The sequence below is a fragment of the Natrix helvetica genome (genome assembly GCF_964273705.1).
Source record: "Natrix helvetica genome assembly, chromosome: 1".
In the NCBI taxonomy this organism is placed as follows: domain Eukaryota; kingdom Metazoa; phylum Chordata; class Lepidosauria; order Squamata; family Natricidae; genus Natrix; species Natrix helvetica.
Window position 1 is genome coordinate 351,179,125 of NC_138548.1, and position 22,360 is coordinate 351,201,484.

At 43.1% G+C, this 22,360-nt stretch overlaps 1 protein-coding gene across 1 annotated transcript; it reads left to right on the forward strand.

Moving 5' to 3' along the window:
• Positions 1-6,199: 6,199 nt before the first annotated feature.
• On the forward strand, positions 6,200-21,320 carry LOC309385242 (E3 ubiquitin-protein ligase TRIM39-like; the record flags this gene model as incomplete). Its single annotated transcript, XM_081939474.1, has 7 exons — positions 6,200-6,616; positions 7,775-7,867; positions 14,561-14,791; positions 16,292-16,314; positions 17,715-17,833; positions 18,637-18,669; positions 20,679-21,320. 7 exons carry the CDS (start codon positions 6,200-6,202, stop codon positions 21,185-21,187), a joined length of 1,425 nt encoding a protein of 474 aa, XP_081795600.1. The 3' UTR covers positions 21,188-21,320.
• Between the last annotated feature and the right edge of the window lie 1,040 nt (positions 21,321-22,360).

Sequence of the window (22,360 nt, forward strand, 5' to 3'; positions counted from 1 at the left end):
TCAAATTACAGATAGTCCTTGCTTAGTGGCTTAGTGACTGTCTCTATACAAAGCTAAAAGACATAAATAAAATGCTATGAAGAACCTATTTATTTAAGTAAATTTAATTAGTTTCCTGCTTCTCTTGCTGCAGAGTGACTCTGGGTACCTAGAAACATTAAAATAAAATGTACGTGTGTGTGTGAGTGTGTGTGTGTACACAAGAAATCCAAATATGCGGACCAGTATTGATGGATGGATGGACGGGTGTATGTGTGGTGTGTGTGTGTGTGTGTGTGTGTGTGTGACAGAGAGAGAGGGAGAGAGAAGCTAGCTTTGATTTGTTGCATTGCAATTTCTTTCCACTTCCTCAAAAACCAGAATGAAAGCATATAGAAATCATAATCAAGGAGCAAAAACGTTAGTCACTTTTTTCCCCCTCCTGAATCCATGAGTAAGAAAAATCCTCTTTGTTCAAATTCTTGGAACTCTTCGTGCTGGATGTTGTCATTAAATAAGTGGTATTTATTAGGATTTTTGTTGTACAAGTCCCTTGTCTATTTCACAGAACCAAGGATTGTTTCTATTAAGTTGTGGCAGGTCCGACAAAGCCTTTTTAAAGCCAGCAAAACCCTGACTGGATTTGTTTGGCCATGATTGCTCTAACACGGAAGGTTTTAAAGAAGAGAATGGACAACCATTTTTACCCAGGATGTAGATGGCAAACTGATCTGTATTAACAAACCATTCTAACTAACCCTGTCAGCTGCCATCTTATGCTTGCTTGTACTTCCCAATGACAGACTTCCATGATCAGTGGAGAGAGGGAATGAAGGGGGGAATTCTTGGGGAGATGAAAGTAATGGCTGTATCTCCTGGAGATGCTGCCTCAAGATCACATAGCTGGAAGAAGGAGGGAGTCACATGCCAAGGCTGGACTGACCATTATGAAAACATCTTGCCTGAATCATGGGCCATGAGAAACAGTTAAGGGAGGAAAAAGTTGAACCTAGCAGATTTGGGCGCGCGATTCTCAGTTCTGGCTTTGCACTACTGCAGTGCATTTGATCTCTAATAAAACTATATACCTTTATCAACAGATGGAACCAAGGATTGTTTCTATTAAGTTGTGGCAGGTCCGACAAAGCCTTTTTAAAGCCAGCAAAACCCTGACTGGATTTGTTTGGCCATGATTGCTCTAACACGGGAGGTTTTTAAGAAGAGAATGGACAACCATTTGTCTGAAATGGTATAGGGAAGGGGTGTCAAACACGCAGCCCGCAGGCTGGATGAGTCATGTGATGGCTACCCCCACCCCCGGTTTAGTGAAGGGAAAGTTGTGATACGTCACATGACGACGTGATGCCGCGGGTTTGTCACCCTTGGTATAGGGTTTCCTGCTTGAGCAGGGGAGGGTTGGACTAGTAGACCTCCAAGGTCCCTTCTAACTCTACATTCTTTCCTGATGTGACAGCATCCAGACCTATTTAAACTACAATGCTCAGAACTGGCCACGCTTGCTTGGAATTCTGGTAGTTGTAGTGCCAAACCTCCAAAAGTGATGCCAGGCTGGGCGACATTGCCCAAGACTTCCAACTTCAAGCATCCTATCCTTCGCCCTTTACATTCTTTTTCCCTTTCTTCGCCCCAAAGAAAACATACTATATTTTTCAGAGTATAAGACGTACCCTTTTCCCTCAAAAAGGAGGCTGAAAATCTGGGTGCATCTTATACACTGAATACAACATTCTTTTGCCTCCCGAAACCCTGTCCCCTTCACCAAAATGGCTGTGCAGAGCCTTTAGGAGGCTTATAGGGTGCTCCTAGAGGTTGGGGAGGGCAGAAATCCTCCCCAGCCCCCAGGAGCACTCCACAAACCTCCTAAAACCTATTCATGCTCTTTTTTGGGGGGGAAAAAACCGAACAAACAATTTTCACAAAAAAAACCAGGCCTTTTTGGGGAGGTGTGCAGAGTGCAAATTTTTATTTTAATTTGCCTCTTCAAAATCTTGGTGTGTCTTATATTCCGGTGCGTCTATACTCTGAAAAATATGGTAACTCTGGATCCTGACACAGTGAATGCTTAGCTAGTCCTCTCCAAAGACAGCAGAAGTGTGAAAGTGGGAGGAGAGATTCAGGATATTCCCAGGAACTCTGAGCTATTCAATGTCTGTTTCTACATGCTGGGACAGGAAGGTTTTGCAAGTGGGAGACATGTCTGGGATATCAGCATAGGAAGAGAGTATTGGGGTGGCTAAAAGATCTGTAAAAGGGATGCGGTGGTTCAGTGGCTTAGATGCTGAGCTTGTCGATCAGAAAAGTCGGCAGTTCGATAGTTTGAATCCCTAGCGCCGCATAATGGAGTGAGCTCCCGTTACTTGTCCCAGCTTCTGCCAATCTAGCAGTTCAAAAGCACGTAAAAATGGAAGTAGAAAAATAGGGCCCACCTGTGGTGGGAAGGTAACAGCATTCCATGCATCTTCTGCGTTTAGTCGTGCTGGCCACATGACCACGGAGACATCTTTGGACAACGCTGGCTCCTCGGCTTTGAAACGGAGATGAGCATCGCCCCATAGAGTCAGGAACGACTAGCATGTATGTGTGAGGGGAACCTTTACCCTTACCTGTAAAAGATCTGTGATGAGGAAGAATGAGGAGGTTGAATATGGCCCAGAGGTTGGCATCTGGTTCTTTGGGAACTGGGGAGAGAGTTACTATACCTCAGGCCCCCTGAGTACCCTCCTCTGGTCCTGAACGAGAAACCCAAAAAGATCGAGCATCTCTGAACTGTGAAGGCAGGCGGGTGATCAGTGCCCTGCTCCATGTATACAGATAGTCTTCGACTCACAAGAGTTCATTTAGTGACCGTTCAAAGTTTTGCAAAGGAACTTGAAAAAGTGGCTTATGACCGTTTTTCACAGTTACGACCTTTGCAGCGACCCACGATCACGTGATCAGAATTCAGGCAGTTGACAACTAGGTTCATCTTTATGACGGTTGTAGTGTCCCAAGATGATGCGATCCCCTTTTGCGACCTTCTGACAAGCAAAATCCATGGGGAAGCCAGATTCACTTAAGAACCGGGATACTAACATGTCAACTGCAGTGATTCACTTAACAACTGAGGCAAGGGGGGTCGTAAAATGGGGCAAAACTCACTTAACAACTAAAGTCTCAGTTTAGCAACAGAAATTTCGGACTCAATTGTGGTCCTAAGTCGAGGACTACCTGTACTCCGAGGCCTCCTTCTCTGGACAAGCTCTCCTGCCCTACTTGTACGTGGATGATAAAGGCCACCTTACGATTTCTCCTGAGGGCAATTAAAAGGGGGAGGTAGCCTTGAGTCACATATATGGCTGCTACCTCAGGATAGGACTCAATGCTACTTTCCCTCACTGATTTATTTGGAAAATGGCAATTGACTCGGCTGAAAAGCTCCAGACGACCAGAAGTGGCAGCACAAATTAGCTTTCTGTGCTTCTCTGGTGATTTTTTGGGCCTCAAGAGTCTAAATATCAGGGACGGCTAAACATTTCTGGATCAGGTGCCAAAAGCAGGGGGTTCGTGCACGGGCGCACCCACACCCATAATGCTATGCGTGCAACCCCCACCCTTCCCCCACTTTTGGCACGCTTTTTTCCCCCTTCCCAGGCTCCAGAGGCTTTCTAGAAGCCTGGGGAGGGCAAACAGCCCCCCCCTCCTCAGAGGCCTTCCAGAGCCTTCAGGAGGTTTCCTTGAAACCTCCGGAGTGCGAAAAAGAGCCATACGAGTAATCCGGAAGTTTGGGAATGGTGACTTCTGGTTTGCCCATAGGGCTGTTTTTCGCCTTCCAGAGCCTTCCGGAGCATGAAAAACAACCCAACACGCAAACCAGAAGTCCCCTCCCTCCGGAGGGTGAAAAACAGCAAAAAATGGAGGCCGAAGTCAGCTGGCCGGGGCAGCTGGAGTTGACAGGGCCACGCCTGCACCCTAACAAATGGCTCCACATGCCACTTGGGGCACGCGTGCCATAGGCTCACCATCACAGCTATATATGATAGTCCTAGGGCTAGTCTGTCAGGTAGCCACTCCTTCCCCCCTTCTCACAACTGTCTACACACAGTGCAACCCGACTGCTTACTTGTCCGTTGTGAAGCCGTCCCTGCACCAATGTCAGAGGGCAACCCAAAATAAAAACATTTTCAAATAAGAAACATTTTTCTTAATAAAGGGATGATTCAGAATAATTACGGTACGTTGTTTGTATCCCTTCCTGGTATAGCAATTTTGCTAGGGATTATGGGAGCAGGCATCCAATCACCTCTTGAAGACACTAGATTGCAGGACAATTGACGTCTAATCTCCGCAAAAGTAGAATTTCAAACTGGGTTTCGCCCCACTCGGCAATGATCTGTGGACTGCTTTCAATAGTATTTTTCTCCCCAGTCTTCATCTTCAGGGATAAAGAGACATCTATTGCCCAGTTCTCCTCAGGAAAGCACCACAATAGCTTAAGCAAAGTGTGTATATGTAGAGCAGGGGTGTCAAGCTCGATTTCATTGAGGGTCGCATCAGGGTTGCGTTTGACCTCGGGGATGGGGTATGGGAGGGGACAAGGCCAGGGGGCATGGCCAGCTTGACATCATTCGTCGGGGGCGCCTGTGGCCCAAATGCTCTTTCAACAAAAATGGGCTCTCAAGCTCCATTTTTGGCCCGTCCGGCCACCTGCAATCCTCTGCCAGCGAAAATGGAGCCCCCCTGAGCTCACTGGCAAAGGGTTGCAGGTGGCGGTTGCGACTGAAAATGGAGCCTATGTGGGCCATATGCGGCCCTCCCGAGCTCTATTTTTGCTGGCGGAGGCATCACGAGGCAGACCGCTGTTTCCAGGGCGGCCCGGCAGTCCAGATGTAAGTACGGACCTTGAGTTTGACACCCCTGATCTAGAGGCATTTAGACAAGCTGTGATGGGCCATCAAACCAAAGAAAGAACATAGGAACAGACTGTTATTCTCATAGGAGAAGGGCAAATTTTTATTTATACTCCATAGATTTCATATTTTATCTGCTAAATAAACCCGCTTGTCCAGCTGTATTTATCTTTGCATAATAGGATGGGATGGGATGTAGTCAGTAATTCAAGACACAGATATTCACCATAAAGATTTGGTGAAACCATACGAAACGCTTACGTTGTTCTTCATTAGCCTTGAATGAGTTCAGGACAGTCTCCCATTGCCATCAATATCATCTTTTCATCAATCATTGCCACAGTCTTATTGGTTTGATGAGGAATCTGAAATGGCATTCCTCCCTCCAGACTGAAGTCGTAGCATTTGCTCACACCTGAGAACCAATGTTACCTTTCTATTATGGCTTGTCAGCTTTTCTTCCTCCCCTCTCCTGAGGTTCCCTGCCAGCTCTTAGTAACTTTGTTAAGAGCTTAGGTTAAGTCAGTATGTGATTTTATTTATTTTATTTATTTATTTAGTTTGTCAAACATGTAAAAGATAACAGGTATAAGTATAAACGTAAGTTAGGTACACTTGATGGGCTGGCTCCTAAAGCAAGGTCATGGCACACACTTGAAAGTAAATCAGGAAGCCTGTAATTCTGGGGGCAAGAACGCTTATCAACAGGAAATTTGCATGTGTAAAGCTTGTAGCAATTACAGATAGTTAAGACAACTTGCAGACCTCAGCTACAAGTTGAGCAAATGAAATGTGTATTAGGTAACTCCTGGGGCATTCATTAGCCAAGGCTTAGGAATAGGGACAGCTAGAGAACAAGAGAACAAATTGTAGAATTATTACTAAAATGTTTATTCGATGATATTTCTTGTTATCTCACCTCGTCCCACCTTCTCCTTTAGTGAAAACCACTGCTTTATACAAATGTATAGATCCTTCCCCCACTGGGATCAATTGTAATTGATGGGAATCCCGTCTCATGGACGCTTGCTTCTCTCCAGTTTTTTTAAAACAATTTTGCCTTTAACTGCGTTATTGGGCCAATAAGAATTGATCGGGGATCCGTCCCGTGGCTCTTGGCTAATTTCCAATTTCTTCTTTTCAAAACACTCCCTTTTTCCTTTAAGAAGCCAGCGAAGCTGACCGCAACAGGAACAACAAATCATCTCGGTTTCCCAACTGGGCAGAGTCCAAGGACGGTCACCTCACCTGATTTGCAGGTAAAGAAACGAAACTTAACTTTCATTTTCTTTCTCCCGGCGGAGGAGGCGGCGATGGCGACCGAAGGGTCCTTGCAGGATTTCCTGGAAGAAACCACCTGCTCCATTTGCCTGGACTTCTTCAGGGACCCCGTGCTCATCCCGAAGTGCGGCCACAACTTCTGCCGGGACTGCCTGACCCGCAGTTGGGGGGCGTCGGAATCGGAGGCTTCCTGCCCCCAGTGCAGACAGACCTCCGCGCCCCGCAGCCTCCTCCCCAACAGGCAGCTGGCGCGGCTGGCTGAAGTAGCCAGGCGATGTGGAGGGACTTCGGGCGAGGAAGGAGGGAGCTTCTGCCCGAAGCACCATGAGCCCCTCAAGCTCTTTTGTAAGGACCACGAGACCCTCATCTGCGTGGTCTGCAACCGACGATCCAAAGAGCACCAGGGCCACTGGGTGATCCCTGCGGAGGAGGCTTTCCAGGAATACCAGGTAGGAGTCAGCCAGGAGGAATCGCTGCGGAGGGGCGTCCAGATCCTTGATCTTCCTGGCCATCCTGAGATCACTTTACCTGCTTCCCCTGTTGTCGGCAAACTGGGTTTAGCCTGGCGCAGATGCCAATCAGAATCAGACTGGAGAGGCCTTTCAAGGGACTTTTCTTGGAGTACTTCAACAAAAGAGTCTCAGCAGCTAAAGGAGCAAAGACCCCATAAGAATTAATCATTGGTTCCTTGCCAGGTGTTTCTTTTGATTTCTTGTCCTGGTGTATTTTACCCTCATTCCTCATACACTGCATATTTATCTAAGAAGCTGTCTTATCAAAAGTGCTTTGTGTTTTATTATTATAATTAGCTAGAAGTTACCAAAGTTTTCCTCCATGTGCCTTAGCATTCTTCTAATGGAGTCCTTTTTACTTGTAACTTCCTTGTTCCTAGGCAGCAGTTTCCCCCCATTCCTTACTGGTCTTATTACGCTCATCTGCCAGTTTCTGCCTCAGCCATTCCTTTAATAATAGCTTTAGATTTGCAATACTCCTCGACTTACAACCATTTGTTTCCTGACTGTTCAAAGTTACCTCCATTGAAAAAAGTGACTTATGACAAATTTTCATAATTACGACCATTGTAGCATCTCTGTGGTAACTGATCAAAATTGGGACGATTGGCAAACAGCATCGATTTATGATGGTTGCAGTGTCCCCATCTTGCTTAGCAACGGAAATTGCCTGTAGGGAGAAATAGGCTCCCTTTCCACATTTGCTCTAGAGCAAAATTGTCATGGAGTCTTCCAAAATCTTAGTAGAGGCCCCAAAAACATTCCTGCTGGGTCAGCCCAAACTTTCATTTCTCAGTGATGCTTCTGGGATGAGTGCAACCAGGAGACTCAAGCTGCTCCCTTTAATGCCCTTGCAGGTAGTCCTCGACTTAGAACCATTTGTTTAGTGACTGTTCGAAGTTACAACATCAATGAAAAAAGTGACATATTTTTCACACTTATTGCAGGCATTCTGTGGTCTCATGATAAAAATTTGGACATTTGCCAACTGTCATGTATTTATGACGATTGAATATACTGTATCCGCTAACTGGGTCTTTCCTCCGATGTAATTCTGTATGGAAAAGAAACTCAAAACTTGTATTTTCTCTTCAGCTGAAGGTGGAAGATTGCCTGAAGGCTCAGGAGCAGAAAGAAAAAATAGCTACATACAAAAGAGACACAGAGGAAAAAGTGCAGGAGATGCTTGTAAGTATGGATCCAATGGTGAGGAGCTTCTGAGCCAATAGGAAGGAGAACCCCATCCGCCACCTTTAATAATAGGCAGCCTATGTTTTAGTACAAGTTCTGACTTAGAGGAAATTCAAGATAAAGACGGTGTTAGGGCAGAGAACTTGTTCTTAACCTGAGGACTTAGATGTCACCATTGGCTGAATGAGTCACATTTGGGTTAAGTGCATCTGTCCCATGAGTTGTGTTTTATGCTTGCTTAATATTTCATCTTATGGAAAACATTGTGAAGTCAAACATTTTTCTGTCTCCTTTTTTGAAATCCCTGATTGCCAAGAAAATTTTCATGAGAGATCATTTAAACTGGAGCCTTTTCCTTTATTTTTAGAAACCTTTTTTAAATATCAAAAGGGGTTTTTTTCTCCTTAGGAAATTCTCCCACCTGGATTCTTCAAGGAATCCATTTCATTATTACAACAATAAAAATAAGTAAAATAATTAAAATAAAAGTTTGTCTTTTGCTTTTTGTTGGTGACGTAGAAAAGCAGACGCAGACAGGAGTAAGGTTGTGCTGGGAAGGCCACCCGATGGAAGGCACCTCGAAGGGCACCCACCCAGAACATTGTTTGGGGCTCCCTTTTATTGTCAAACTTCTCAGAATAGTAAAAGCTCATTGGACAGAAAATACACTTGGCAACTATTGGTTTACAAATGCATGCTTTCCTCTTGGACACCTCATGATCACTTCATGGGCACTTCATGACTCTCTACTAGTTAATATTTTGCTGCATGGAATGTGATGTCGATGTGTACATTCCATTGTCTCTTTTTGTAAGCATAAGAGATTAAGCCAAAGGATTAAGAGAGTAGGGAATGTGGATTTTGACTGATTTAATCAATGTGGTTTGCTAACTACTGATTAATCAATTAACCCTACATTTCCTCCTTTCTTTTATTTTAATTCATTTTGTTTTAACAATTTGCACGCATACATTTCGTTGCGTCTATGAGGTCAAATTCTGGGCCGAAACATTGTTATTAATGTTGAATGCAGCAACAGCAACAAATTAACATGATTCTCTGCGATTTCTCAGTCTTCCCTTTGGTGGACGATCTGTTATTATAATATAGGGAGCAATATATCCTAATGTACATTGACCAGACCAGCATGCAGGAATACGTTGATACGCTCTTCTTCCACATAACATCCAGATGTTATCTAATGTATTTGTGGTGTGATTATTTTCTGATACCAATTATTTAACCATAGCTGTTACTAAATTTCATAAGTGTAAACCATTTGTTTCGATGCTTTGTAATATAGTAGGACACCCCTGTGCTATCGGACAACCTCCTGTGATTTGATTTGTACAGCCAAATTCAGTATAATTTGTAAGATGTTCAACAAAGGTTTGATTCAAATGTGAGTCATTACATGTTATGGGGTTGTACAACACAAATGTTTTGTCACAATATGGATATTTTCCTACATACAAAGTATTCTTATTCTAGTGGTGTTAGTATATTCCCAACAATATGTTGCCTTCTCCTGAATTCTACTTCCAATCGCTAAAGTTGTATAGCTATTATGTTCATTTTTCAGTATTCCATCTTATCCAAGGATGTTGTATCCAGCCAGTTTTGTTAAAAGGCACTGCATGTACCATGAGTCCTCCTTTTGTGTGTGTAGGAACATGCATACAAATCCAACAGTCAGTTCTGTTAACTATTCTTGAAACATTTTGAACATCCCACAAAAAACGATTTTGGTCCCAAAGTCCTTGTTCTGGAATGCCGTCCTGTGGCGATATCGTTGCCAAAGATGGAGGGAAAAGACATGTATAAAATAGACACACTACAATAGTGAGAGAGTTCGCATTTAGGCAAGAAAAAGCAGCCACTAAAAAGTTCTTTGGTGTTGGTTCCACGTTTTGATCTTGCAAGAGCTGACTAGCTTGAGCAGACAAAGCCTTAATCTGTCCCCAAGTTGGATTATGTCTCTCCAAGGTTTTTCACACCACGCTGGAATCCACACAGGTCCTGTTGGAGCAAACACAGCAGCATATCCTCATCCCCATGTTAACAGAGGAACCGGACCATTCCATTCAGGGTTAGATAACAATCTATACATTACTTTTGGCTGAGGATGACTCGTTCTATGGCCAAAATGATTATCCACTGGAGTAGATAAATTTTTTATATTAAGATAGATAAAATTTTTATATTGATTTAGTGTGAATAGAACTTTGTTCAGCCATTCCTGTTTCTCAGGAAGGCCTACAGGATTTCCCCCTGTTTTTTCTTTCTTTTTTTTTATGTTTTTCCAAAGCTGATGTTAGAGTATGATTAGCTCGTTCTACAATAGCCTGCTCTGTGGAATTATAGGGAATGCCAAAAATGTGTTTAACTTGCCATTTCTCACAAAATTCAGCAAAGAGTTTACTACAATATGCTGGACCATTATCTGTTTTTAAAGTAGAGTGTAGGCCCATAACAGCAAATGTCCTAATACAATGACTTATAATATGTGTTGTGGCCTCTCCTTTTTGCGGAGTAGCCCAAATGAAATTATCAATTGTAACATGAAGATATTTCCAGGAGAAAAGAAAAAAAACCAAAATTGTATTCAGAGCAGACAAAGAGATGTAACTGCATAACTTTTATATGCAGATGACAGATCACAACAGATCACCCATTTACTTTACATTTCTCAGAAGAGAGAGGAAAAAAATAGTGAAAGTGAGCAGAAATTTTTTTAGCCTCCTTTAATGACCCAAAAGGAAGGAGGGAAAGAAGGAGGGGGGGGAATGCACAGAGGCATTCACAGGTATCACTGGGGCGTTTCATACACACACTCATGGTAAAAATGAACAGACACTCATTCTCCCCGCCTTTCCTGCTTCCCTCCAAGGAATGACCCAGAAGGAAGAGGGGGGGGGGGGAATTCACGCAGCTGGATCCCTTTTCACTCCCTGGGGCATCAGGGACATATACTCACATTCATACTGCAATCAGACCTTCATGCTTGCTCATGCCAACCAATCATAAGTATTTCAGGAAGCTTTTTTCACAAGCCATCAAGCTTCATTTTCTTTTATTAGAGGATCTCACCCTCCTTTCAGGTTTGGAAATGATAACACACATGCATACACACACATACCATTAAAAAACCTTGCAACTTACTGTTTCTATATATGAAAGAGAATCAAACTACATTCATACCAACTTTTACCATCAACATACTCACATTTGCACTGCAATCATTAATTTCACATACAAAAATCCCATTTCATTCTTTCTTCATGCAAAGCAGTTATTACAATTACTTCAGGGAGCTGTACATAAGCCAATGAGCTCCATTTTCTATTATTTAAGGATCTCAACTTCCCTCCAGGTCTGGAAATCATCACACACACACACATACATGCACAAACACCATGGAACAACACTTTCAGGCCTGGGGGAGGTTCACACCTAGATGCACACCTAAGAATTTCTTAACAGACATTACATCAAATTAATCAAGTCCAATTACCTAGGTCTTCCATTCAGACAGGCATTACCTTTGTGTTACCTGCTAAATTTCTTACTTTTGCTTGAAGTGACCCAGCTGTTCTATCTCCTTAAGCACTAGATAGTTAATGCCTGTCTCTGCCCTGGGGTGTTCGTTTCTAATTAAGTTGGATCTGCCAACAGACGCTGGCTAATTTTTAAAGATCTAAATTCTATCTTGATATCCCAGCACGCGCTGGCATTTTTAAATATCAAGATGTATAGAAACAATGTACAGAGATGTTTGTCCACACATTGTTTGCATTCAGCCAGGGTTCTAGGTTGGCGCTCCCAGCACATGCTGGCATATTTTTAAAGACCAAGATGTATGGAGACCTTCATTAACACATCGTTTGCATCTGGGTGGGGCCCTTGATTCATCTGATGGTGGCCAGAAAATCAGCAAATTTGTTGACAAAATCTAAATCAAAACTGTCTTCTGGAAGCCAGGTTTTTACTTTAGGACCAATAGAGTAGGTTGGCCAGATAAATGTGCAGAGGTTCTTTTTTACTCAGGTTGAAGGCAAACCTTTAATAGGAATTTCCTTCATTTCATACATGCACACACAAGGCAACACTCTCCTCCTCCCCCCAAAAGGGAAAAAAATCTATACTCACCTGAAGAGTACAATCTTCTAGGGCTGAAACACATGAGAACAAGGTTCCCTCCCCCACAGAAAAGGCATTGTTGGAGGATTAGAGGTAAGGGAGGGGCGTGGGGGGGTAGATAGCTTGCAGGCAGAGTGTGAAAAATAAAACCTCAGTTACTAAACAGATAAACAGATAAACATTATGGGGATATCACAGATGAGAAATGGAGTCTGGATTCACATGCTTCAGGAAAGAAATGAACAGGTAAAATCATTTAGACATACAATAAATGCAAGGATGAAACTTTTCTTGCAAATGAATTTAAAACATTTCCTGGGTGGTTACTTTAAGTTATAGGGAAGGAAGGAAGGAAAAAAAATTCTCTTTACTCTGTTTCTGCTGGCCAAAACAGATGCAAAGCAAAGATTCCCAACCCCCTTCACTCAGTTTTCTGGGCCCAAAAGACAATTTGTCCCAGTTTACTCTTTTCTTTCTTTGAACAATTTAGAATTCTTGTCTTTTCGGATTGGAGACATTTTAGTTAAAATTACCTTGAGGGTGCACAAAGTCTTAGACATACACATTTACACAAAGACAAGGAGAAAATAAGAGGGGGGGAAAAGAAACCTCTCAGGTTTACACATCCTAGTCATTCCCAGCACAAATCTGTTAAATGAGGGAAGGCTCAATTCTTAGCAAACAAACCACGTGGTTGCATAGAAGACACAGAAAGAGACAGACAAGAGAAAAAAAGAAGAAACCACAACATTTTCCCTTTTCTTTTACACAATACAATACAATACAATACAATACAATAGTAGAGTTGGAAGGGACCTTGGAGGTCTTCTAGTCCAACCCCCTGCCTAGGCAGGAAACCCTATACAGTTTCAGACAAATGGCTATCCAACATCTTCTTAAAGACTTCCCGTGTTGGGGCATTCACAACTTCTGGAGGCATTTTCTGTTCCACTGATTAATTGTTCTAACTGTCAGGAAGTTTCTCCTCAGTTCTAAGTTGCTTCTCCCCTTGATTAGTTTCCACCCATTGCTTCTTGTTCTGCCCTCAGGTGCCTTGGAGAATAGTTTGACTCCTTCTTCTTTGTGGCAACCCCTGAGATATTGGAACACTGCTATCATGTCTCCCCTAGTCCTTCTTTTCATTAGGTCCAGGTTGCTTCTCTCCTTGATTAGTTTCCATTCATTGCTTCTTGTTCTATCCTCAGGTGCCTTGGAGAATAGTTTGACTCCCTCTTCTTTGTGGCAACCCCTATATAAGTACCTTTATATAGCCAAATTAATTTTCCTGCATCATCTTTCAGCAAAGCTCATTTTTCTACATATCTGTTTTGCTTCCTTTCTTTTCATTCTGGCCAGGACAGGCATTTGCCTTTTCGTCCAGGCCCCCAACAGCTCCCCTAGGGGGTTTTCCGTGGCCACCCGCGAGCTACCGCTTCCCATGATCCCGCTCAGATGTGGGGCTCACTTCGTCCTAGCCGGGCTTGCCACTTTGTATTCACCTTTATAACCATTAGAAACTGTTTGTCCCACTGGGAAGGCTTGAAGCCCTCCTGCAAGTTCTTGTCCTGTGAGATTTCTTTTCTTCTTCTTCTAGAAATCCTGCTCGAACTGCTCCAATTCGCTCCTTTGTAGAGACAATTTATATTGGAGCAGTAAGGGAACTAGGTTCTACTGGCCTCAATGTATTTGCAGCCAGTAAAGCTAGTTGAAAATAAGGAGGGAGAGCAAATTCCTCCTCTGGGAGGGATTAGAGCGAAGAGGAGGGTGCCTTGAAGTCGAATTTATATTCCCCATCTTCTCTATCCCTGCATTGTTTCCACAACAATAAATATGAAATTGTTTTCCAATTTTTATCCAGTCCCCTAATTCCCAAGTTCCAGCCTCGGGATACCAGGGACATTGACAACCTATTTCACCTACTAAGTTTTCTAACTTACGTAGACTAACTCCTGTCACTTCATTACTGCAGCTTTGTTGCATGAACCTTCTGCGGAGCTGACAGTTCCCCCTTCATACTCACGAAAAATTGGGAGCGAAATTCAAGCGAAGTTCGCTGTGGTGCACCTAGGCTCGTCCGGCCGAATGAGTAGGAGGGCATCACGTCGGGGTCACCAGATGTTGGTGACGTAGAAAAGCAGACGCAGACAGGAGTAAGGTTGTGCTGGGAAGGCCACCCGATGGAAGGAACCTCGAAGGGCACCCACCCAGAACATTGTTCGGGGCTCCCTTTTATTGTCAAACTTTTCAGAATAGTAAAAGCTCATTGGACAGAAAATACACTTGGCAACTATTGGTTTAAAAATGCATGCTTTCCTCATGGACACCTCATGATCATTTCATGGGCACTTCATGACTCTCTACTAGTTAATATTTTGCTGCATGGAATGTGATGTCTATGTGTACATTCCATTGTCTCTTTTTGTAAGCATAAGAGATTAAGCCAAAGGATTAAGAGAGGAGGGAATGTGGATTTTGACTGTTTTAATCAATGTGGTTTGCTAACTACTGATTAATCAATTAACCCTACACTTTTTCTCTTTTTTGTTCTAGGAACTCATCAAACAAGTGAGAGAAAATGTAGTGTCTGAATTCAGAGAGCTACAACTCTGGTTAGAAACAAAGGAGAAGCTTCTATTGACTAGAATGGAAGAAACAGAGAAGGAGATTACGGCAAGAAAGGAGGAGTATTTAGCCAAGCACATGGAGGAACTCTGCTCTCTTGACCATCTCATCCAGGAGATAGAAGAGAAGTTTCAGCAACCATCCAGCAAACTCTTACAGGTCAGGCAGGAAGTGGAGATCATAGAATCCTAGGGCTGGAAGGGACCTTGGAGGTCTTCTCTGCCCAAGGCAGGAGTCCTAATACCATCCCAAAAACATGGTTGTCCAAACTGTTATTGGAATCCTCCAGTGATGGAGCACCCAGAACTCAGGGAGGGAAGCTGTTCCACTGATAAATACTTGTCACTGTCGGGAAATTCTTCCTTATTTTAGGTTGGATCTCCTTGTGATGAGCTTCCACCCAGTGCCTCTTGTTCTGCCCTTGGGTGCTATGGAGACTAAATCGATGCCCTTTTCTCTATGACAGCCATTCAAGTATTGGGAGATGGCTGTAGTGCCTTCCACAGAGTACTCTTTTTGACTCTTTCCGTTTTTTCCCTTTTTCATAAATTTAGTCGATATTATAATAGTGAAAAGTACAAATGAAAATAAAGAAAATAGGGAAATGGAGAAGGATAAGAATGGGAAAGGGTTAGGATAAAGAAAAAAGGAAAAAAAGTTTCTCTGAACTTTTTTTCTGCACAGTAAAATGCAAAATAAAATTACAGCCTCCACTTTTTATTTTTGCACATTTAGTCATTATTAGCCATGTCTAGAAAAAACAGATGAGTCTAATAAGGAAAATCAAGCAACAAGAGTTCATTTTGTTTCAATCTCGAACACAAAGTTTAAAAGCTGCTTCCAAGTAGAAACAATGGGTCATATCTAATTGCAGGACTCAATTTTGTTATTTTTTCTACCTCCATCACTTTTTCCATCCATTCTTCTCTTGTGGAGATTGATATATCTTTCCATGTCTGCATGCAGGATTCTGGCTGCACTCGACCAAGTTCAAAATCTTTTTTTCAACTCCACATTTAGAAATCTTTTTGACTCTTTCTATGGAAAGGAATGGTCACTAAATGAACTATTTAGCCAAGGACTACCTGTAACGGCTAATGTTAGGGATACATAATGTAATACAGAAAAAGCAGGACATGCGAAAAGCAAGAATTCAAAGTACCGGTCACTGTCTCTGTATATTTATCACAGTTTTAAAAATGCCTGCTTAGGGTTCCTATCCCCTATTAGGGGATGTGGTTTGTAGGGTCTCCCCCTCCCCTTAATCTCCAGGGCAAGGAGAAACCCAACACTGAAGACCTTCTACAAAGTTTTATAACCACTTGGATTTTCCAAAGTGCCTTGATTCTGGAAGTATAAATGCAGGGGATTTTTTTTATCCTGTTGATGCACTATTTTGTTTTTCCAATATTATAATTGTGTTGGATTCAACCGGGGTATAATTTTTCTTAGGCAAAAAAGTAAAAACAATACCTCTCCGAAAGAGGTTGAACAGCTGGGGGGAAAAGAGCATTGGGATTTTTTTTTCATTGAAAAAATGGAAGTAGTTTATATGTTTGTTAGTGTCTGATTTTGCACTCATTTATTTTGTGAATGTAAGAATTTAATTTTATGCGTAGGAAATGGTTCCTTTCAATGCTTTGTCCCTTTTATTTTCAGGACATTGGAAGCATCTTGAAGAAGTAAGTAAATCCACCCTTTCCTTTATAGTCTCAGAGATCAGCAGCTTTCCTATTTTGGAAAGTTCTGTTTCTATTTAGCAGTATTTGAATGTAAAGGTTACATAATGTGTTATCAGGGCTTTTTTCCTCAGACAACCTTAGAGAACAGTATAATTAGCAACATTTGATATGATCAATTATTATGGTTGGTTTCACAGTCAGCCTGATGTTTAGATTGAAATTTGAATGTTTATCCACCTATTGAGTCCTTCCCAAGAAGAGACAGATGTTTGATGGTTTTCAAGGTATCATTGTAGGATTGTAAGCTATTCCAAGTAATGCAAGTATCATAAATACATGCCAGTTTCCAAGCACCCAAACTGTGATTATAGGGACACTGTGACAGATGTTAACTGATATTTCATTGCATTACCTTTAAGTTTAAATTTATTTTCACTGAACCTCGTACAATGAAATTAAATGCCATCTTCAGTGTACAACATACAAAGAAAACAACAATAATAATGTATCACAAAAACCATTGACTTGATTCAGTTGACTGAGTTTCATGTTTAATGAGTAAAAGTTTATAATAATAATATTAATACAAAAACACACATCTTCACATTCTACACAATTGAATTGAAAACCCCTGATACTGCATTAGTATTGCACTATACATTAGAGTTCAACATCGTTCCTAATCTTGGATAGAAGCTGTTTTTCAGCCCATTCGTCCTTGTTTATATTGTCCTGTACCATTTGCCAGATGGCAATAGTTCAAAAAAGGGTCTCCAGGATGAGATGGATCTTTAAGAACGTTTTGAACTTTCTCGAGGCAGCGGGACCTATAGAGCTCTTCCAAAGAGGGGAGAGGGCAACCAATGATCCATCACAAGTCTGAAAGCTCAGAAGAAAAAACCTCTGGTGACCAACCCAGAATGGATCCTGTCACTAGCCAATCCTCAAGCACCATCTGATGGTTTAGAAAGCTTCTTCTATTGGCAGGTTGATAACGGTTACAGGAACTGGGCATGGCTGATCTAGGGAAGAGAAGGACCAGGGGAGACACGATAGCAGTGTTCCAATATTTGAGTGTCTGTCACAGAGAGGAAGGAGTTCAATCTGTTTTCCAAAGCACCTGAAGGCCAGACAAGGAATAATGGATGTAAAGTGATCGAGGAGAGATTCAACCTAGAAATAAGGAGAAGTTTTCTGACTCAGGAGAATAAACTACTGCAATAGCTTTCCTTCAGACCTTGTGGGAGCTTCATCACTGGAAGCTTTCAAGAAGAGACTGGAGTGCCTTTTGTCAGAAACAGTGTAGGGTCTCCTACTTGTGTGTGTGTATGCAAGGGGGTTTGGACTAAATGACCTACAAGGTCTCTTCCAACTCTTATTCTGTTATTCGGTCTTGCCAGATACCAGGCTAAGGAAACATATGAGAATCCGGTGGATTTACTTCTAGAGCTGAAGTGGACAATCTGGGATTACAGTGATATCACTGTGCTTCTGAAAAGTGCCATGAAAAAATGGAGAGGTAAAAAACAGCCACCAGGGTTTTACGCTGGATGACATTTTGAGCATCCAAGAGAGATTCTCAGTTGGTGTCACGTGGATCAAAGAGGAATCAATTTCAGAATCAGTGGTGAAGTTATGAATGTAAACTGACACAACCTGTATTCTTTGAATCTCAAATCCATATGCACTGATCATTGGGGAAGCAATAAGTTTCCACTAAGTATAATGGAATATATACAGGTGATTCTTGACTTATGATCTCAGTTCAGCTGAACATTTCTGTTGCTAAACAAGGCAGTTGTTAAGTGAACAGTGCCCCATTTTACGAATGTTTTTGCCACAGTTATTCAGAAAATCACGGTTGTTAAGTGAATTGTGGTTGATAAATGAATCTGGCTTCATGCATTGATTTTGCCTGTCAGAAGCTCCTCAGGGAGGTTGAGGAGGACAATCCTAGAATCATGGGATGCTGCAACCATCGTAAATACAAGCTGGTTCCCAGTGCCTAAATTTTGATCATGTAACTGGGGGGGCTGCAACTGTCGTAAGTGTGAGAACTGGTCATAAATCACTTTTGTCAGTGGCGCTGTAACTTCACTACACAAATGGTTGAGAACTATCTGTGTACGGCATATATAGTAGAATATATTTATACCTGATGGAATATATATAGCTACCTATGAAATTCTGGCTTGTGGCTTTCCATATTCCTTATTTCCTGATTTGAGTCCAAGGAAAGCAAACCGGGGTATCTGAAGGGAGGCCCTTCTGATGCTCCAATTCCAGTGATGAGATGCTGAATTCCTCCCTTTTCATCCCCAGAGACTCTGGAAAGTGGACTTCAACTACACAAAGGTAAATATGAGTTATAGGAATTGGAATCGCTTGCTATTTTAAGTTCTGATGCCAGTAACTTTATGAGAAACATAATAGATAAACAGAAAAGGAAAATATAGGTTTAGGTACCTTAAAGACTATGATGATCCAGTAAACTTTAATGATTTTATGATTTATAAAGAATTCCTATTTATATATAAAATATGAGCTTATGCAGCGGAGACAAATTCCTTGTGTGTCTGATCACACTTGGCCAAATAAAGCTTTTGTTCTGTTCTGTTCTACTCCTTTACGCCTACTTCACTTCACTCCACTCTCCTCCATTCTGCTCTGTTCCATTCTACACATCATCTAGAAAACGGAAGTCAATCTTGGTGTAGAATGAAATATCTGAACAAATTGGAAATCCGGCCTGGGACTGAAAGAAACATAGAATTCCTATGAAGCTAGGTTGGAGGACCAAGGTTGCCTCCGCATTGAGGCCCATCAGACTGAGGTTTCCTGTGCAAGATCCTCCCCTTTTGTACATGTCTGTGATACCCTAATGTTTGTAGAGAAAAGGGGGGAGATTCCTCACATTCCCTCCTATGTCCCAAGTTCCCTCAGGCGGATTCTTCTGACTCTGCCAATTCAGAATTGAAACATGGCAGCCTCTTGCTCTGCCTGATCCTCTGGATTAATGCTCCAGGTAGAGTCTCTGTTCAACCTTGGCTGTCTCACCAAATCAGTGAAGTCAAAGCCAATCACCCTTCACTCCCAATCCCATTAATCTCATTTGCAAGAAGATAGCTAAAGAGAATTATGCATGGAGGCTGGAGCATGCATGGAGGCTCGAGCATAGGACCTAGTTATAGGACCTAGTTATTTGCGGGATCGCATCCTGCCCCATACATCCCTACAACCAATCCGTTCACACAGAGAGGGACTTCTCCGGGTGCCGTCTGCCAAACAGTGTCGGGGGGGCAGCACCCAGGAGCAGGGCCGTCTCTGTGATGGGCCCAGCCCTGTGGAATGACCTCCCCCTTGACATCAGGATTACTTCCGATCTCCGCTCCTTGCGTGTAAAGCTCAAGACCCACCTCTTTCAATTATCTGGCCTGGCTCAACCGTAGTTTATCCTCCTCCTGACAGTCCTTTTTAGATTATATTTTATCATGGGATATTTTAATGGCTAATTTTAATTTTCTATTATTATTATTAATGTGATATATGTTTGATTACTACCTCCTCCATGTATTTATATGTATGTATATGTGTGTACCTGTATGTCTACATGTATGTATGTATATTTTTATTGTACGCCGCCCCGAGTCCCTTGCGGAGAGGAAGCGGCTAACAAATTAAAAAATTGAATTTTGAATTTGAGCACTATGAAGTGTTTGAAGGACTTGGCCAGGGGTCTTCAACCTTGGCCACTTGTGGACTTCAGTTCCCAGAGTTCTCCAGCCAGCATGGCCTAGCTGGAGGGCAATTAGCAGAGGGAGGGACACATGGGATACTAGAGACTAGGTGAATTGACCAGTGGAGTCAGGGAGATGAAGATCTTAGCGGAAGGGCCAAGAGCAATACAGGTAATGAATGGATCCTGAAAGGCATGCAGCTTAGTGGCAACTGAAAGGGAGGCAGATGGAAGGTGGGGAAGGTAACCTAAGTAAATGGAAGGAGAAGGCCAGAGGGGCACTGAAGAGGCCAGCAGTTAACAGAGGATGGGAGTAAGACAGTGGGGGAGCCCAAGTGCTTGGAGAAAAGGGAGCAGAGAGGACCTAGAGACTAGCAGCCCCATCAAGGGAATTCTGGGAGTTGAAGTCCACAAGTCTCACAGCTGCCAAAGTTGGAGGACTCTTGACCAGACAATGGCTTAGGTGTTGTTTTAAAAAACGAGTCTTTCAGTCCTAGAGGGTTTTTTTGGAAGCTGAACTCCATTCACACAAGAGGCCTTAGGGTTAAGTTCTTGGGGGTGAAGACACAAACTAGGCCTCAAGCTGAAGCTCTTGTTTTTTCCTCCTTCCTTCCCTTCCCTCTTACAGTGAATGTAACTCTGGATCCAGAAACAGCCAATCCTGGCCTTGATGTCTCCAAAGATCAAAAAAGTGTCACAGGAGTTAAGCCAGTTAAAGGAACATATCCTGTCCCAAACAGCAAGGGATTTGTATATAATCCTTATGTCCTTGGCTGTCAGAGGTTCTCATCGGGGCGACATTTCTGGGAAGTTATTGTAAAAAGAAAAAAATGGTGTGTAGGTGTTGCCAACGATCCACTGAACTTAAAAAATGTTTATGTGCAGACCAGGTGCTGGGAGTTTGAGGAATATGAAGGGAAATACATGGCCATCTCTCCTTCAGCACGCTCAGCACTGATCCTGAGTGAGAAGCCCACAAGGATCCGCATCTCTCTCAACTGCGAAGGGGGACAAGTGAGCTTCTTTGATGCCAGAACCGCAGCTCTGCTCCATACATTCTCAGACGCTTTCTTGGTTGGAGAGACCCTTCGGCCCTGTTTCTATTTGTACGATGGTGCCTGCGTGACACTCCCATAAAAGAAGGGATCTCCATAGGCAAATCCTTGGGAAAATCCCTATTTGTCAAGCGGGGATCTCTGAAAGCCCTTAAAGCAGAGTTTCCTCAGCTTTTTGCTACTTCATCTTCCTTTATTCTTCTATGCCACCCTGATCAGTCAATCAGTCTGTTAGATTTGAGTTAGCCCAAGCTCTCTTGACCTCATCAAGTGAGGCCCTGTCTGGTGGACCTGCATGTTCCCCCTCCTCTTGCACGTGGTTGCCCATGAAATTGGTCAGCCAGGCTGACATGTGTTCCTGAAGGGTGTGGAGGTCCTTTTTAGTGGATTCCTTACTAGTAGGTGTGACTTTGGCTCGTTTGTGTCTGGTATGTCTGATACCAGAAATTGGTACCTGAGTGGGCCTTAGCAAGTGGCACATAATGGATGAGTTGTAAATATCATTGGGGGCCCATTTTGTACCATTGGGGTCTATTCTGCATTGCCAAAAGTTAGTCTTTTCATACTCACAAGGGGAGAGCCCTTCCTCCTTATGGCATTCGGGGAACCAAGAATCACTATGAAGGAACTGTTTTCCCCCTGGACCGTACACAAAACACTCCTCACAGGGTGGAAAGGGGCCCGGTCCCATAGTTTCGTATACAGGGCGTGTCCCATTCCCCCCTGTTGGAGGGTCAACCGACTCGGGGAAGTCCTCAGGCAGAACCAGAGGAGGGTCCTGGGCACGCAAAAGTCGGTACAAATACATAGAGTTAATTACAATTGAAATAAGAAGAAGAACGACTACCACCCAGACAGTAGGCATAAGGCCTCGTCTGATCCAGGCCGTTTGGCGCAGGCGCTGGGTGGCTTCCATCGAGCTATTTGGAACGTCGGGATGAGCGAAGAGTCCACGGGAGACGTCGTAAGTTGCCCGTGCGATGGGTGATCACGCCTGGTAGATCACCTGCAGGGGGTGGAGAGCGTTGGTCACCTGTCCGTGGAGAGACAGCGTCCCGAGTGTCGTCAGGAGAGGTGACAGTCCTCTGGTCGGGGTCCCGATGACGACGCAGAGTGAGTTTCAAGGGATCGTGTGGGTTGCTGGTAGCGTGCCACTGGGAAGTTGCCGCCAACTTAACTCGCGACCAATGGATCCACGACTTGATTTCAGCAACCTTAACAGCAAGGGGAGAACATATGACAACAGTATATGGTC